Source organism: Pipistrellus hanaki (genome assembly GCF_964339955.1).
Source record: "Pipistrellus hanaki genome assembly, chromosome: 18".
NCBI lineage: Eukaryota > Metazoa > Chordata > Mammalia > Chiroptera > Vespertilionidae > Pipistrellus > Pipistrellus hanaki.
The window spans coordinates 24,811,041-24,824,570 of record NC_140520.1 but is presented as its reverse complement, the minus strand read 5'-3'; the positions used below and the strand labels follow the sequence as shown (position 1 = coordinate 24,824,570).

At 46.0% G+C, this 13,530-nt stretch overlaps 1 protein-coding gene across 4 annotated transcripts in view; it reads left to right on the top strand.

Moving 5' to 3' along the window:
* The window catches only part of KCNK2 (potassium two pore domain channel subfamily K member 2), a 148,954-nt gene that overhangs the window by 43,459 nt on the left and 91,965 nt on the right, over positions 1–13,530 (top strand). Inside the window, exon 1 of one of the 4 annotated variants that reach the window (XM_084865521.1) lies at positions 11,723–11,882. The exons of 1 other annotated variant lie outside the window; for it this stretch is intronic. In XM_084865521.1, the coding sequence (XP_084721647.1) occupies positions 11,738–11,882 (145 nt within the window). In that variant the 5' untranslated portion in view covers positions 11,723–11,737. Of the gene's footprint in view, positions 1–11,722; positions 11,883–12,591; positions 13,118–13,530 lie in introns of those variants that run through there. 2 more of the 4 variants (XM_084865524.1, XM_084865522.1) reach the window with 2 other exon arrangements.

Sequence of the window (13,530 nt, the reverse complement as noted above, 5' to 3'; positions counted from 1 at the left end):
ATAAAGTGTGGTAACCACAATCATGTTATGCCTAATGGTATCAAAGTAGAATGACTGACTCTGTGATTGATGACTTTACTAGACAATGTTGAGGAAATCTGCACAAGATTAATGACAAAGAAATCATCATGAGTTGATTTTCAAAAATAACTTACTTTCTCATTTCATATTTCAAACAAATTACTAACATCGTATTCTCAGAGGTGTTCAGAATATCACTGGCAAGGGCTCTCATGTAATTTATTTAAATTAATATTTATAATGTACCTGAGCAGATGTTTCCTTTGTGGTCCCTTCCAAGTCTGCTTTATAATCTTATTTTTCATAGAGATATTGTCTTCCAAGGTAGATAATCAAATCTCTATAGACAGAGCTATCTGGTTTTCATATTTGTATTGCCCAACCTCTGGAGCTTTTAGTATATTTCTACATAAGCAATAGTGATGGTTCAATTTTTGTTCAATATCTACTATGTGTTATGGAATCATGGGAAAGGGACACTTAATCCCAAACTCAATATTTGAGGCCAACGGCAGAATGGAGACACCTGGAGTTAAGATCTACACTTTCCAAAATATGCAGATACAGAATAGAAAGAAGGTAATGCCATGGATGAAAATGGTGTGAATGACACCCATTATTTCGGGCCAAAGAAACACAACAGTTAATTACCAATAAGGTTGGCAAGGCATGTTGAAATATAAACAATATACTATTGGTTCCCCTTCTTGAGAAAATGTTAATGGAAAACACTAAAGGTTTTTTTTTTTTTTCCTACCCAACTTTCATCCAAAGTAAAACCACCACCAAACTCAGCCTTCCACTGTTGTGTAGATATTGGAAGAAAAAAAAAAAAGAAAGAAAGAAAGAAAAGAGAAAAAGAAAAGCCAGTTTGTTCTATTTATAGCTGTACTTGGTCAGCAACAATGTTAACAGATTTTCAACAATAACTGTTAAAAATAGAACGGTAAATATTTGACATCTCAGTTTGAATTAAAATGAGCATAGTGTGATATTGGGATAATAAGAGATCTTTGATAAGCCAGCAAAGAGGGAGCAGGCATAATATCTGAGTCACAATAGTGAATACACATTACACCTGTTGGCTCAATAGAAAATTTCTTTCCTGGGGCCCTTATTGTGTTTCTGTGTTATTTGCATACATCCGTTTCCATATCAACCTACAATGTGGGGTTAGCAAAAGTTTTACTTTAATTGAAAGTATGCTCTAAAAAGGAAGAGTTTTATGTGTGAACACAAAACAACATGGATAACAATAAAAGTGGGGGCAGGGAGACAAGTAAAACCAGGAGCATTTAAAGCAATCATAGTTGCTAAGGAGATAGAAAGTCAAGTCAACACAATTGAAGGAACGGTTTCAGATAGCAACTGTCCAAAATATTGGCCATAGTCAAAGGGAGAGCTAAGTATGTGCGTGGTAGAGAAAGTGGCAGCACAGGATCTATAACGGTGAGAATGGAATGTTATGCCTGTGTCTGGGCTCCCACTGTAGCCTTGTGAGCCCACATACTATCTCCTTTTCTCACCTAACTGGATCCCACTTACTCATCCTTTGTTGGCTGTATCCTGGTAGGGACTCTGGGACAAGCTCCCTGCCCAAGAAGGAAGTTTCTGAGTTGCAAAGTCCTTTTCTATCCAGAACAGAAAGGCTGGAATTTGACTTCCTTTCCCCCCCGCCCCCCCCCCCCCCGCAGCCTCGATTTCCTGATTCCTTCCTGAATCCCAATTGCTGGTTTGGTTCCTAAAAGTCAGCTTCCCTGTTTGCTAGGCCAAGCCTTAAAAGATACTAGGCCTTTTCTTTTTTGTTTCACTTCTTATCTCAGACCCAATTTTCTTCCCCTTCTCTTCATGATCAGTTGCTATCAATGGGAATGATAGTATTAATGGGGATTGGTGTTTATTGAATTCTTACTATATTTCAGGCACTGTTCTAAACAGTTTTCAAGTATTAACTCTCTGAGGTCCTTTTAACAAGTTGAGGTTGATTTTTTTTTTTCCATTCCTATTTCACACATTAGGAAGAAACAGCTAAGAAGTAACTAGGCCTGGACCTGAATCTAGGCATCTGGTAATCTTCACCAATGACTATGCTGACTTTCATGATAATAGGATGACTTGAGTAATGAAGGGCCTGGAAGAAATATGGTGACTTTCATTGTAACAAAAATACTTTGATGCGAGTTAAATGCTTTTTGATGATAAATGTCAGCGTTACCATGAAACCCTTTGACTGTCCTAAACGCTGGTGATTTTGTGTGTTGTGATAGTGGTGGTATTGTATTCAGACATTTTAATACCTAGTATGTGCTCTAAGAAATAAAAAAGAATTCAGATGGAATGCCCTCTGAGAGCTTTCAGTCTACTAGAGGAAGCTAGACACAGAGACAGATGTAAAAGGTGATATGAGCATGAATCAGGACACGTGGCAATTGTGATCAAATTTATCAGAAGTAAAGAACAGGGAAGGTTCACAGAGTGCTGTCAGGATATATGATCAGGTAACTGTCCTGATCAAATTACAATTGTCTAATTGTGTGCTTTTTGTCTTCTAAAAGAGTATGAAGAAGCAGATTTCACAGGGACTTGGGGCCAATCTTAACTTTCCTCATCAGATCCTGCTTTTAATTTAAATCACTATTTCAGGGGATTATGTATCGATAGTATTATTGCAGGTCCTACTCTGGTTTGAATTGTTTTCCCAGTTCATAGGATTATTGGCAGAATTGGTTAGGTTAGTCCTGGTGTTCTGTAGAAGTATCTTGTGACTCTCAAGGTCTGCAAGAAGCTTGTAGAGATTGTGACAACCATGAGTGAACCTTGTGCCCTCTGCTATTACCTAATGGTGCACATTCATCATCGCCTGGGGAAGTTTGTGATGATGATGGGTGAGAAGGTCTGTATGTTCAGTGGTTGCTTAGGAAAGGTCTCAGGTGCTCCCTATAATCCCAGAGAACCCACAGGAAATGTAAGTTAATTCATTACAGTGGCAGTGCAGGGAATGCTTGGGCACAGCGTGTTGAGTGGGGAAGGGCTGCTTCTTACGTCATGTAGCCCAGGACCTGGAGCTCCAGGGAAGGGGAGCTGATGCAGGGGGAGTCCCATGTGTGATGGAGCAGGGAAGGTAAGCATTCCTGAAACAGGGCAGCAAGGTAAGGTTTGGGGTAAAGTGAGAGAGACCAATACATGCAAGTGTAGGGTGAGATCGACCCTGTATTTTAAATTTTGAACTTCTGTTCACTGTAGATTTTCCCCCCATGAATATCAGTGTTTAGAACATGTATTAGAATATTTATCTGGATCATTGTGTTTTTGACATCTTGAATATTGCACTGAGGGGAGTGCTTTGCCTCCCCCCCCCCCCCCCAGCCCTAGTGCTGGGGACTGCATGATTGTACTCATTGGATTGTGTTGTAGATGTGACCTCATAGGGCTTCTGGTGTTACCTTAACCCAGAGGCTGCCATCCAGGGCCTTTGGCACCATGTTCATCCTGTGGACATGTATTATTGGCACCAACATTGTTTATTTTGGAACACTGAGCTGCCTCCATTTGGAAGTGGAAAGGTGCCTCCTAAAACAATGTGGATAATCTGACTTCTCATGGAAAATTGGACCTGTGCTTTTTCATGGCAATAATCAACCATAGCTGACTAGACCACCTCTTCAAGTTCACTGGGCCCGTTTCATAAGTTTATGTTACTGCCCAGTGCTGGAGGCATTGAGCTTCTGAGCCCTGATTAACTATATTCAATAATATGGGCTTTCATTCATTTAATAATTATCTAGCCTTGTGCCTATTATGTATAAGATGTGGCTAAGGAACAAGATGACATGGTACCTTTTCTTTTGGATCTTATTTTAATCTCTTAGGCAATGTTATAGGTTGCACTGTATCTCCCTAAAAATGTACACTGAGATCCTAGCTCCAGTACCTCAGAATCTGACCTCATTGGGCCTTTACAGAGGTAATCAAGTTACCATGAGGTCATTGGAATGAGCCCTAAGCCAATATGGCTGGTGTCTTTAAAGGGGGAGAAACTGGGACTCAGACACAAACAGAGGGGAAACAGTGTGCAGACACACAGGCAGAAGATGGCCATGGGCCTGGAGTGATGCGTCTGCCAGCCAAGAATGCCAAGGACTGCTGGCAAACACCAGAAGCTAGAAGCCACCAGGGAGGGTTCTCACCTAGAGCTGTCTGATCAGCCTGGCCCTGCTGACACCCTGACTGCCAGCCGAACCGAAGCAGGACATTTCCGGTGTCTTTAGGCACCCAAGTATTTGGTATTTTGTTTCAGCAGCCCTAACAGGCAGTTACTAAATAATGATTTAAACACGTCAATTTAATGGCAATTGTGGCCAGAATCGTGAAGGGCAAGAACAGAATGCCATGAGGGTGCATGTGGGTGGGATGGCTGGTCTTGTTAGGAGGTTATGGGGTCTTTCTTGAGGAAGATGGTTTTAGCCGAGGGCTGACAAAATGAGCAGAAGTCTTTTTCTAATAGTGAGGGGAACAGGCACAGCCACAACGAGGTGGATTGATATGTGCGAAGGCTCTAAGGAAGTGGTCGGCAAACTGCGGCTCGCAAGCCACATGCGGCTCTTTGGCCCCTTGAGTTTTTAGCAAAGGCCACCTTAGAAGTACCCTAATTACGTTAATAACAATGTACCTACCTATCTAGTTTAAGTTTAAAAATTGTGGCTTTCCAAAGAAATTTCAGTCATTGTACTGCTGATATTTGGCTCTGTTGACTAATAAGTTTGCCGACCACTGCTCTAAGGAAAGAAAGAGTAGGGTGTATTCAAGAAACAAGAAACTGGTGGCTGAACTACAGGCAGGAAATTGTGGGACCTAAAGAAGGGGGCCCCTATATAGTGGAGTGTATTGACTTACTTTGGGGAAATTATATAACTTTTTGAGAATAATAACAGTTCTTAGCATGGCTATTATGAGGATTAAATGAGATAGTAAATGAAAGAATCTTAAAAGAATGGCTGGCACATATGGCTCCATAGATGTTACCTCTTGTTTGAGTCCAATTGTTCATGTGGCTAACATCAGTATTGACAGGGCAATGATATCCAGGACCCTGGGCTGGCTGCCCTTAGCATGGTTGATCTCTATCCTTAAGGCAATGGGAAGCTAGTGCATGTTTTTAATCAGGACTTCAATTTATCCAAATTTTATTTTTAAATGATCCATCTGGCCCCAGGGTGGAGAATGGAGGCCAGTGGAGACGAGGCCACTGGAGAAAGTTCCTGAGGACGGGTGCTGGGGGTGGCAGTTCTGCCGTGGTCACTTTGTAGAATCTGGAGATCACACATCCCTCTTAAGAAAATTTGGAAATCCACAAAATTCTGCTTTCCTCTCTATTTTAGGGTTTCTTCTAGAACAAATACGCCCTGGGTGATGCATGGATTTTTATCTCAATTCTTCCTTAAACTTAGCACTTGCAAGTTTTTGGAAGAATTGTAGATACAAATAATTATAGATTCAAAACAATTATAGATATAAAGGAAATCCAGATTAATGCATGGTGAAATTAAGATCTTTGGTTGTTGAACCCATCCAAAAGTGTCTTTAGGAGCTTCTAAAATACTCTCATTCTCTATTTGCTTCTTTATTGCTTTTATGTATTATGACTTCAGTTTAGAAGAGAAATTGAACTGATTTGTTCTTTATGAAGCCACATTCACTGCTATCAGAATTTGTGATCTTAGGGGAAGGCAAAATGCTGGGCTGGCAAATGTTCACAACAAGTATGTTTTAAATTAAGTACTGGATGTGCTAAAAATTCATTAGGTAATGAAAGCAATCAAGAAAGATTGAAAATGCTCTAATTCTCTCTGGATTTATGGTTGACTTTAATACAAAGTATCCTCTTTGTTATAAGTACTGTAGTTTGCCTAATAGTGGCAGACTTAAAAAAATTATCTAATGAGTTCATTTTTTGTGGAGAACTTACCTGTGATACCAGAGGTGGAAAGTGTTTAAGGTCTAGAAACATGTAAGCAAAATGTTCATTTACAAGTGACAGTTTATGATGCTCAGCTTTGAAAGGGAAAAGGAAATTTGGAGCAGAATTTCCTCTCTGTAAACTAAGAAAATTCTAATCTTTCCTGAATTTACTCTATTATAATAGAGTGCCATTTTATAAGAATTCATTTTTTTTTACAATGCCCTTATTCATTATCTTATTCCCTGTTGAAGAAAATTATATATGAATATTAGCTTATTTTTAATAAACTCTTGTGTGTGTGCACTGATTAGAGCACTCATGTTTATATGCAAAAGACGGGTGTTTTGACTTACATGAGTTTTCAAATGAAAAAAATCACATGGGACTAAGAAATACCATTATAAAAGAGATTCTTGTTTACACTGAAAAATCTTACCTTCGTATTTTCTTTCTTTTATTGACTATTTACTTTTATTTTTATTTTTTAAATATATTTTATTGATTTTTTACAGAGAGGAAGGGAAATGGAGAGAGAGTTAGAAACGTCGATGAGAGAGAAACATTGACCAGCGCCTCCTGCACACCCCACAGCCAATGTACATGCCCTTGACCGGAATCGAACCTGGGACCTTTCAGTCCGCAGACCAACGCTCTACCACTGAGCCAAACCAGCTTCGGCTTACCTTTGTATTTTCTTATATGTACTTATTTGAAAGGATCAATGCATAAGACCATTTAAAATGGCATTGCTAAGTTATGTATTCTAGGGTGACTTTAATTTTATTTTTTACAAAGCAAACTGCTCAACTCTGGTAAATTTTGCTAAGGTTTCAAATGGCAGTTTTTCATATTTCAAGGTGAGGTGCTTTAATTAGAAATCTTTTCAGCAGCTCAATGATGTTTACCAAATAGACATAGACATAATTTTACCAGTGTCATTCTTTCCTTATTGTAACCCTATGATTACAGAAACTCAGTGTATCTTCTTTGCTTGTGTACATCCTTAAGTGCTAGAAACATACCTTCCTGGTACACGGAAGGTGCCTAATAAGTTGCTACTTGGATGAATGAAGAAATATGTTTCCTGTACCATCAATGACTTACTGCATGTAGGTGGTACTGTGAATGGAGAGAACTTCTGAACTGTGCCCCTTTGAGACTGCGAATGAATGGTGATATGTGGGAGTGCATATCACCATTGGCTCAGCTGGGGAGGATCCATTTCCATGTTCTCTTACACAGCTACTGGGGGACCTCAGGAGATCCACTGTCATGCTTACTCAGGTGAACCTCTCCTCAGGGCATGGCGGCTGACTTCCATCAGAGGTATCCATCCAAGAGGGGGTGAGAGAGCACTCAAGAATGAAGCCAAGGTCTTCCTATAACCTAGTCATGGAAGGGATGGATGTCTGCATCACTGGTGCTGTATTCTCTTCATTAGCAGCCCGCATTCAAGGGAGGGCATAACCTAAGGGCATGCATATCAGGAGGCAGGGATCATTGTGGGTTAACTTGTAGGCAAACTATTTCTCACCTGGTCCAATTCTTTGCATTGCAATGTTTCGAATAAGACTCTTGATTTCTAGTGTCAGAAATCTCAACACAAACTGGCTATCCAAACAGGAAATGTGTGCGCCTTATGGTGTGGTGTGATATAGGGGACTGGGCAAATGTCACCTGGATCTGCTCATCTTGGTTCTGCTGGCTCTGTATCAGCTCCCTTCTCAGACAGCTTCCTCTCTATTGGCACGTAAACCTCCAAGGCTCTCAGGTGCAAAGTCAGTGGCATAGGATGAAAGTCTCTTTTCCCAGAAACTCTGGCATAAATTCCATTGGCTGAACAGTTCACAGATCCTTGCCTAAACCAACTGAGAGACGGAGGAATCATGACTGCATTGGTTCAGACCCAGGACACACACTGCACCCACAATCAGGGAAGGGTTCCACAAGCTGTGAGGGGGAAGGTAAGTGCCCTCAGACCACAACAGGCAAGCTTTCACTGAAGTATTGTCTGTCTCGTTGCCACTCCCCCACCCCCCCGCACCCCCACTGAGTTTGCAGGCAACTAGAACCTCTTAGCCAGGTCTTCGCTTACCCTCCAACATAAGAGTCTATCAGAGTACCTTGTATTCTTTATTGCTTGTATTCAAGTTTGAAATTTGTATTTATTTGGCACCTTCCCTCTTTTTCTTTTTTTAATCCTTTTAAAAAAAAATAACCTGAAGATTTTCCCCCCATTAATTTTCAGACAGAGTGAAAGGAAGGAAAGAGTGGGGAGGGAGCAAGAGAAACATCAACGCAAGAGAGGCACATAAATTGGTTGCCCCCACCACGGCCAGGGATTGGACTTGAAACTGAGGTTGTATGTGCTCTTGGCCAGGAATCCAAGCTGGGATCCTTCAGTCTGCTAGCTGATGCTCTATCCACTGAGAAAAACCAGCCAAGCCTAGCAGCTTCCCTCTTAATGAAGGCAGCAACCTTATTATAGCCACAGAACTCCTGCTTGGCATTCAACAAATAGTTGAAGAATGGGATTTATTCTTCCTTATCTTAGACCTATGCAATTTTGTTGTCCAGAATATCAAAGAAATGGCAAGGTTTCTTATAGAATTGGAATTTGTTGGTGGTCTTGCTTGACCGGGAGCCCCCTGGTTCATGGGGTTAGGCCAAGCACAGGAGTGAATAAAACTCTTCTGAGTATCTACAATATTAAGCATATATATTGTCTCACTTTCATTTTTACAACAATCTCTTGTGAGGATAATGTATTATCTTTATTTTTTAGATGAGGAAACTGATGGCTAGAGATCTAAAGGGGGACTCCCTCAATCTCAGATGGTTCAGAAATGGTAGAGTTAGGATACCACAGAAGTCACTCGGATGTCAAAATTCCGGATCCGATTGGAATTATGGGAAGACTGTGGCGTGTTCATTTTTTTTTTTAATTACCCACAATACTCAGTGACTGACACTAAAAGTCAGAAATCAAAATGAACAGCTCTGAGGGCACTGCAATGAGGGCAGCATATGAGATAAGTTCATGGGTGTCAAGTGTCCTTACAGCAGAAAAGAAATGGAGTTTACTTAGTCTTTCTGTTCCACTTTTGGTGGAATTTATACGCATTGAGTAATGCAGGCATAAAATTAAACAGGATAAACCATCCCATTTCCTTGTTTCTCCAGTTACAATGATATGCAAACCAGTCTACTTCCTTTTTTGACTCTTACTCCAAAGACCATGAATAAATATGTGTTTGGCACAGAGGCTCTTAAAGGGGCAGGAGCACTTACGTGAGGGGCCTGTGCAGGGACTGCAGAGGAAAGCAGGGATAGATGACTGGTTTCTTGGTCCTTTTGAATTATTTGCGAGGCTGAGGCTGGCTTGGTGGAGTGATTCCTATTAATGTTACACTTTGAAATTTGTTTTTAAAATCTTGTTTTAATGCCTCTGTAAAGTATTATCCACCCCTCCCCACTCACATGTGCTTAATGTGAGAATAAGGCAGAATGGAACATGGAGGACAGCTGCTACATATGAATTGATGAAGAAAAGGAGAGAACGTGGCATTTCAGCATGGGGATTGGTGGCCAGTCCTACATCCCATGAGTCTGGGAAAAGGAGAGCATTCACTATACACACTGAGAGTTAACCCCCCACTGCAGTAAGCACAGGTCAGTTAGACCCAAGACCAGTGCTTGGCAAGGCGTGGTTAAATTTGCCAAAGACACAGAGGGAACATAAAAAGAATCACCAAGTTGTTGAACAAAAGGGAAAAAGTAAAATAAGCAACCAAACAACCAAAATACACATCCCAAAACACAGTACCCACAGTGTTTGGGACCATTTCCCCTAGAGAACCAATAACCTGTGACAAGGTAGAAACCAGTGCTGAGGCGGTACATTCATCTCACGTCCTATGCATGTAGGAGGATACTCTGGAGGGAGACCCGGTGAATGTCAACAATCACACGTTCCTGAGATGTCTACCAAACACCTTTTTAGTGTCAGTCACTGGGTATTGTGGGTACTATGGGGAATAGGAAGCACGACACAATGTGCCAAGTGCCAAGTCAGTGTGACCAGACAATGTGGCAAATGCAAAGATACAAGCTCAGGTTGCCCTGGGAAGCAAACAGGCAGGATTCAGGAAAAATTTTCAGACACCTGGGAATCTGAAGGATAATATCAGTGATGTCAACTAGACGAGGCTATAGTGCCCAGTTATCCAATCTAACACTTGCCCTAGGTGTTGCTGTGAAAGTATTCTTGTAGGTGTGGCTAACATCTACCATCAGTTAACTTTAGGGAAAGATTACCCTAGCTCCGTGGTCGACAAACTGCGGCTTGCGAACCATATGTGGCTCTTTGGCCCCTTGAGGGTGGCTCTTCCACAAAATACCACTGGGCGAGTCTATTTTGAAGAAGTGGTGTTAGAAGAAGTTTAAGTTTAAAAAATTTGGCACTTAAAAGAAATTTCAATCGTTGTACTGTTGATATTTGGCTCTGTTTGACAAATGAGTTTGCCGACCCCTGCCCTAGATGATGTGGGGAGACCTTATATAATCAGTTAAAGGTCTTAAGAGCAAAAACAGAGGTTTCCCAGAAAGGATGAAATTCAAGCCTAAAGTATCAACTCAACTGAGTTTCCAGAGTTGCCCTAGGAGCAGTGGTCGGCAAACTCATTTGTCAACAGAGCCAAATATCAACAGTACAACGATTGAAATTTTTTTGGAGAGCCAAATTTTTTAAACTTCGACTTCTTCTAACGCCACTTCTTCAAAATAGACTCGCCCAGGCCTTGGTATTTTTGTGGAAGAGCCTCTCTCAAGGGGCCAAAGAGCCGCATGTGGCTTGAGAGCCGCAGTTTGCTGACCATGGCCCTAGGGGTTTCCGATGGATTTGCCAGTCCCACAATCCTTCGAGCCAATTCCTTAAAATAAATCTTTCACACACACACACACCCTGTTGGTCTGTTTCTCTGGAGAACTGCACTGATACAAGAGTCTTAGTCCTGTAGGCTTGGGCCAAGGATGGGGAAGGTGTGTGAGGGAGGGACAGCACCCAGGAATCCACGTGATCAGGAAGCACATGGTATGTGACTGAGAGAGCCTGAGAGGGTTTTAAGTCTGGGAGTGAGAGGTCCGGATCCACAGTTTAAAAAAGCACATCCCATTTTATTCTTCTTGAGAGCAGAAGTGAGGCAAAACGTGATTCAATTCCGGCAGGACGGAATTCCTAACCAGCAAGTCCTTCTGACTAGCAAGCAGAAAGAGGTGCTGAGTCTCTTGGGGGAACTGAAAAACGTGCTTTGATGCTTTTAATCCCTGGTGGGCACAGCTTTGCCAAAGAATGGCATTGTTCTTTTTACAACCAAGAGTCTCCCTGCTCTGCCTCCCCTCCTTGGGGGCTTGGGGCTGGCACCGGTTTCTCACTAGGACGCTCCCCTGTCACCGGGCAAAGACTCCAATCTGGCGGAGCAGCCTCGCCTGAGGATAAACTGTCTCCCCCGGTGGAGGTGGGAGGGTGGAGGTCAGCTGGGGATTTCGGCTGCCAGAGTGGGAAGGGAGAGTTCACCAAGGGACAGGAGTTCCGCCGAGGCTTGTGTGTGGTGGGAAGACTCGCCTACCACCGCAGCAGCCCCAACTCTGCGGCTCCCGCCTCTGCAGGTTCCATTCCCGCACGCTCCCCAGGTCAGCTGCCTCCCCCAGGTCAGCTGCCCCCATGGGGCAGCCAGTCTGGGCGGGGTCTGGACCTGGATGGGGAGGGAGGTGTGCGGGAGCGCCCGGCCAGACCGAAGTCTGAAGTCTCCCACCCCGCCAGCAAAGGGGTCTGGCTCCCGAGAGCCTAACGGATTTTCCTGCCGTCCCCTCTGCATCCCTGATGCTCTCGCCCTGGCTCCCGGTGCGTTCCCCATCCTTTAGGTCCGGAACATTGTGCTCAGAGCTCCTTGCCCCCTGGGCCAAGCACCCTTAGAGAGGAGGTGTGTGTGTGTGTGGGGGGGGAGGTTTGCTGGTGACTTAACCCTTCCCTAGGCGCAGGCTTAGAAGAAGCCAGCGCCCTCGGGACAGCCCCCATCTGGGGGTCTCAAGGCGCCAAAGGGGGCACTTCTCCAGCCAACCCTCGGGGGGCCAAGGACTCCGGGGACCCTCGCCCCCAGAGTTGGGTTCTATACCCCGCACCCCGACTGGGAAGAAGCGCGGTGGAGCCCCGCGTGCCCAAGAGAGAGAGAGCGAGCGAGAGGATCGGGGAGGGAAAGGGGAAGGGGGGGGGGGGGCAGGGGCAGTGCCCAGAGGAGCGGCGGCAGCAGGTGAGTCCCCGGGCTGAGTCCCCGGGCGGGAGGCGGGCCAAGCGGGGCTTGGGGAGGGAGCCCCGGGCTGGGGCGACGCAGGCGAGGGCTGGGCTAGGAGGGGTGCGGGGAGGCGAACCGGGCGGAGAGAGGGGGTGAGGGGAAAGGGCGGGACGGGGGGGGGGGGGAGGAGGGAGTTCCGAAAGGAGGGAGACGAGCCGGCGAGGGGCGAGGGAGCCAGCTGCAGGGGAGGAGAGCCTCGGAGGGCCACCGAGCCGGTGCCGCAGCTCGAGGGGCACGGAGGGCTCGCGGGGGGCTGGGGGGAGGGAAAGGGGGGTGCACAAAGACATGCGAAGGGGGGCTGAGCGAGGCTCGGGCACAGAGACGCCGGGGCTGCTCCGACCGCCCCCCCACCCCCCGCACCGCGCCGGGGGCCGGGCCAGCCCGCAGCCCGCAGCCCGGGGCGGAGCGGGGACCCGGGCGGCCCGCGCTCTCGGGGTGCCCCGGGCCCAGCGGCAGTTGCGCGCGGGGGCGGCGGCGGGGCCCGAGCCCAGCCTGGCCCCGGCCTCGCCCTCTGCCCAGCCCGCGGGCGTCCCCTCCTGCCCGCGATCCCGTTGCTTCTTCTCACGCTGCCCCCACCCCCTCCCGCGTCCACCCCGCGCTCTGCTCTCCCCGCCGCTAAAACAAAGCCGGGGAAAATGCCCGCCCGCGCAGCCCGGAGCGCGCAGCCCGTCTCCGAATGAGAAGTGAGTACCATCCCGTCCGTCTTTTGGCACAAAAAGCATTCTGCAGGCTGCATGCCTCATGCTGCTCAGCGCCCCGCCGGAGACACCCGGCTGTAGCGCAGGAGGTGAGACCCCGGGGACCCCGCCGCCTCCCGCCCTGCTGCTCCGGGGAGAGGGGTGCTGACGCCCCGCGGGCTGCAGGCGGACCTTGCCCACCTCCCTCTCCCGTCCGGGGTGCTGGGTCTTCATCTGGGGCTGGAGGCAAACCTCAACCCTACCCCTGCGCCTCTCCTGCCGCCTCTCCCCCGTCTCCCGCAGGTGCCTGCAGGGTTTTGCATCTGCCTTGGGAATGGGTTTGGGTTTGAGACACCGTGTGTGTGTGTGTGTGTGTGTGTGTGTGTGTGTGTGTGTGTGTGTGTGTGTATGGGTGGGGGGGCAGTTTCCGAAGGAGGAGGAGGGTCAAACCCTTGGGAGCAGCAGCCGGCAGGCAGGACGCCTGGTGACCCTGGGCACACTTGTTGCCCGTGGCCGTGGCCCG